Below are 4,231 nucleotides of genomic sequence, written 5' to 3'. Positions count from 1 at the left end.
TAACATCTGGATCTTTGGCTGTAAATTAATCCCTTAACATCTGGATCTTTGGCTGTAAATTAATCCGTTAACATCTGGATGTTTCACTCTGAATTCATCCGTTAACGTCTGGATGTTTGGCTCTAAATTAATCCGTTGACATCTGGATGTTTGGCTCTGAATTCATACATTAACACCTGATGTTTGGCTCGGAATCGTCCGTTAACATCTGGATGTTTGGCTCTGAATTCATCCGTTAACGTCTGGATGTTTGGCTCTAAATTAATTCGTTAACATCTGGATGTTTCACTCTGAATTCATACATTAACACCTAATGTTTGGCTCGGAATCGTCCGTTAACGTCTGGATCTTTGGCTGTAAATAAATCCGTTAACATCTGGATGTTTGGCTCTGAATTCATCCGTTAACATCTGGATGTTTGGCTCTGAATTCATCCGTTAACATCTGGATGTTTGGCTCTGAATTCATCCGTTAACATCTGTGAGAGATGGAGAGCAGATGATATTGTTTTAATTTTTTTATTTTACAGTGCAACCACAGCATTTACTGCTCTCCCAATCTATTCCCCGCTGCTCGACCTTTCACTGCTCTTTTGATTATGCTGCACAGCAGCCATTCAGCACGACCTTTATCTGTGAAGCTTTAAAGTTTTTCTCCCTCATGGTAAATGGCCCTTTACTATGGGGTGTAAATCACACCCATCATGGCGATTCGATTCAGTATCCATTTCCTAACCCAACGATTCGAGTATTTTCGATACTCAAGAATACACCACGATACGATACGATTCGATTAATTGGTTCATTTTTTTTTTTTTACCTTACAGGCTAGATAGTGTTTCAAATTTGAAATAAATCAATTAAAGCTGTAATATCGTTACACATTTTATTTGAGAAACAACAGCAAATAACAGAAGTAGAAAAGTTGTTCTCCACCTAGGCCTATTAAAACCTCATTCACTAAAATAATAATGCCCCTGAGTTATAGATTCGGAAAGGCCTTGCATCAAACAATACTGCACAAAATCAGTTGGATCAGTTGGACACTTGGATCCCCGCTATTTTTCGCCATCATGTCCCTCCGTCCTCGGACTAAACTCGCTCCCACTTCCTCACCGCCTCGGCCGTAACTAGACCCACAGTGTATAGCGCAGACCACACTTCAATATTTGGCATAATCAAAAATGTCTGTGTCAAGCTCACTGCGACACACTACTGTGGCGAGTATAACCAGGAAGCGAGGAAGGAGGGCAAAATAGGTTTAGCGCCACCGCAGCACGGGAGGGAGAATTACGTCCAGGAGCAAATAAATGAAAATAGACCGGAGGAAAAAAAACAAAAAAAAACATGAGTCGCTACTCTTGCAGACTCGTCGATGCATCGGATCGGTTTATCGATGGATCAATACAAAATGATTATTATTTACACCCCTACCCTGTACTTATAAAGCCCTTTTTAAGCCAGAGGACTTGCTTTACACTACGTTCAGAAATTCACCCACACACTGATGGTGGTGAGTTACATACTAGCCACAGCTGCCCTGGAGCTAACTGACAGAAGCAAAGTTCAATGTCATTCCCACCTGAGTGAACACCTGTGTGTTCATTAAGATGGGAGTTCAAAGCCTTATATGGAATTATCAGGGTGGTAATTATGCAGATTTACATTTATCCTGAACCCACCTTACATACACTCTGGTGGACTGCATCGGATTTAAAAGGATATTTTATGATAATTTGTTGAAGTTAGGAGCATTTGTTGAATCTGAGGTTTCACATTTTCAAAAGCCCCCAATAGGAGAAAAATTAAGAGAAATATACGCCAAGAATATGAAAATGTTCCATGAGGGCCATTGTTCCACATAACAGGGATAGAAAACAAAGTCAGAACGATTATTCGTCAAGTTCCGTTTAAGTCACAAACTGCTTGGAACTGAAAACATTTACCCATAATACCTGGATCATCTTAAAACAAACATTAAAAATGCTGTATTTATTTCTAACCCCGTTCATTTATTTTTTCTTCATTCCGACAGTCACACCGGCTACATCACAGAGGCTACTGTGGCCCTGGTGCTGGGTCTCTTATTTTTCATCGTTCCCACCCATGGACCCGACAAGAAATATGGTAACAGCATTTAATGTTGACATAAACTTGATTTGTTTTTATATTTAATGATCTTCTTTAAATATTATAAAAAGAAAAAGATTTACTTTTGCACTCTGCAGCACTGCTCAGCGACACAGAAGAGAGAAAGTGAAGCAGATTCTTTAAAATTTATAACTGCACTATCTGACAATGATCTACTAAAATTGAACCTTCTTATGGGGGAGGAGAACTCTGTTAAAGTAATCAGATTAGATTAGATTAGATTAGGTGAGCTTTATTGATCTCACAGCGCAGAAATTCACTGGTCACATATTGACATAGTAATTAAAGAAGGTTCAAACAAGGAGGAAAACGGTGCATTAAGATAAACAATATATATACAGTATATCAAGATAAATAAGGATTAAGGTGCAAGTGTACATGTATCACACACATTAAAAAACAAAATGACAATAAGAAATAAAAAAATAAAAATACAAGGGAGTAGCACAGAGATTTGAGGTGTCATATGTACAATCAGGATGGCTTATATACTGGTGGATTTACTTTATTTTACGTTATGGTGTAGTAGGTAAGGAGCAACGGTGAGGTAGTGGTATGACTATTCTATTCACATATATTGCACAGTCAGCATATAGCACAGAATGTTGCACAGTCAATAGATAAAAAACTATATTACAGCTGCACAGTGGTTTTTACAGGAGTTATTGTGGTTATAGTGCATTATTATAGAGTCTGGTGTCAGCAGGAAGGAGCGCTACCATAGGTAGCGCTCCTTCTTACAGACAGGGTGTCTAAGTCTTTCATTAAAGGAGCTGCTCAGCTCCTCTACCGTCTGGTGCAGGGGGTGAGAGGTGTTGTCCATGATGGATGTGAGTTTGGACAGCATCCTCCTCTCAGCCACTTACTCCACTGAGGGCTGCCCAGGACAGAAGTGGCCTTCCTCACAAGCTTATTCAGCCTCTTTCTGTCCCGCTCTGAGCTGCCAGGGGCCCAGCAGACGACAGCGTAGATGAGGGCTGAGGCCACCACAGAGTCAGAGAAGGTTTTAAGGATGGATGTTCATGGGGGGTGGGGTGGTGGTCTTCTCCTGAAGTCGATCACCATCTCCTTTGTCTTACTGGTGTTCAGAGACAGATGGTTTCTCTCACACCAGTCCACAAAGTCCATGATGACCGACCGGTATTCCAGCTCGTCGACCTCAGACACACAGCCCACAATGGCCGAGTCATCGGAGAACTTCTGGTGGTGGCAGCTGTCCGTGTTGTAGGTGAAGTCCGAGGTGTAGAGAGTGAAAAGAAATGGAGACAGGATGGTGCCCTGCCGCACGTACTGAGGACAGTCAGTGAGGTAGTTGGTGGTCCAGTCAGCTAGATGCTTGTCCACCCCAGCGTCCTCCAGCTTCCCCCTCAGCAGCACCGGACTGATGGTGTTGAAAGCGCCGGAGAAGTCAAAGAATATGACTCTCACAGCGCTCCCAGTGGTCTCCAGATGGGTGAGCGCCCGCTGCAGCAGGTAGATGATGGCGTCGTCTACTCCGCTGTTGGGCCGGTAGGCGAACTGCAGTGGGTCCAGGGTGGGGCTCACCACGGAGCAAAGGTGGGCAAGGACGAGGCACTCCATGGTCTTCATCAGGTGAGAGGTCAGGGTGACTGGTCTGAAGTGGGCCGGGTCCCTGCCGTGTGGCGTTTTGGTAACCAGAACCACACAGGAGGTCTTCCACAGAGTGGGGACCACCCCCAGGCTGAGGCTCAGGTTGTACATGTAGCTGAGGACCTGACAGAGCTCATCTGCACAGGTCCTGAAGGTTATTAGAAAGCGGTCAGAGAGGACAGGGTTGTGAGGAAATAATGTTATTTCTTCCCATTCTATGCCGTATGACAGCACAAGATCCAAAGTATGAAGATGAGAATGTGGGACTATTCACATTTTGAAGAAAGCCAATAGTGTCTAAGATAGCATTAAAGGCTGCTCTTAAGCTATCGCCTTCAATGTCAGCATGGATGTTAAAATCTCACTATGATGACCCTGTCAGTTTTTAATACCAAATCAGCAAGGAACTCTGAAAACTCATCTAAAAATTCAGAGTAAGGACCTGGTGGACGATACAAAGTTACAAAAAG

General features: G+C 42.9%; 1 protein-coding gene across 1 annotated transcript in view; it reads left to right on the top strand.

The window, feature by feature from the left end:
- Positions 1-4,231, top strand: part of LOC107099635 (solute carrier family 13 member 1-like) — a 35,499-nt gene that overhangs the window by 22,539 nt on the left and 8,729 nt on the right. The window contains exon 12 of the mRNA XM_015397848.1: positions 2,035-2,126. Coding sequence (XP_015253334.1) covers positions 2,035-2,126 — 92 coding nt within the window. The remainder of the gene's footprint in view (positions 1-2,034; positions 2,127-4,231) is intronic.

Source organism: Cyprinodon variegatus, unplaced genomic scaffold (genome assembly GCF_000732505.1).
Source record: "Cyprinodon variegatus isolate N-32 unplaced genomic scaffold, C_variegatus-1.0 Scaffold891, whole genome shotgun sequence".
NCBI lineage: Eukaryota > Metazoa > Chordata > Actinopteri > Cyprinodontiformes > Cyprinodontidae > Cyprinodon > Cyprinodon variegatus.
This window is presented reverse-complemented; position numbering and strand designations above follow the sequence as displayed.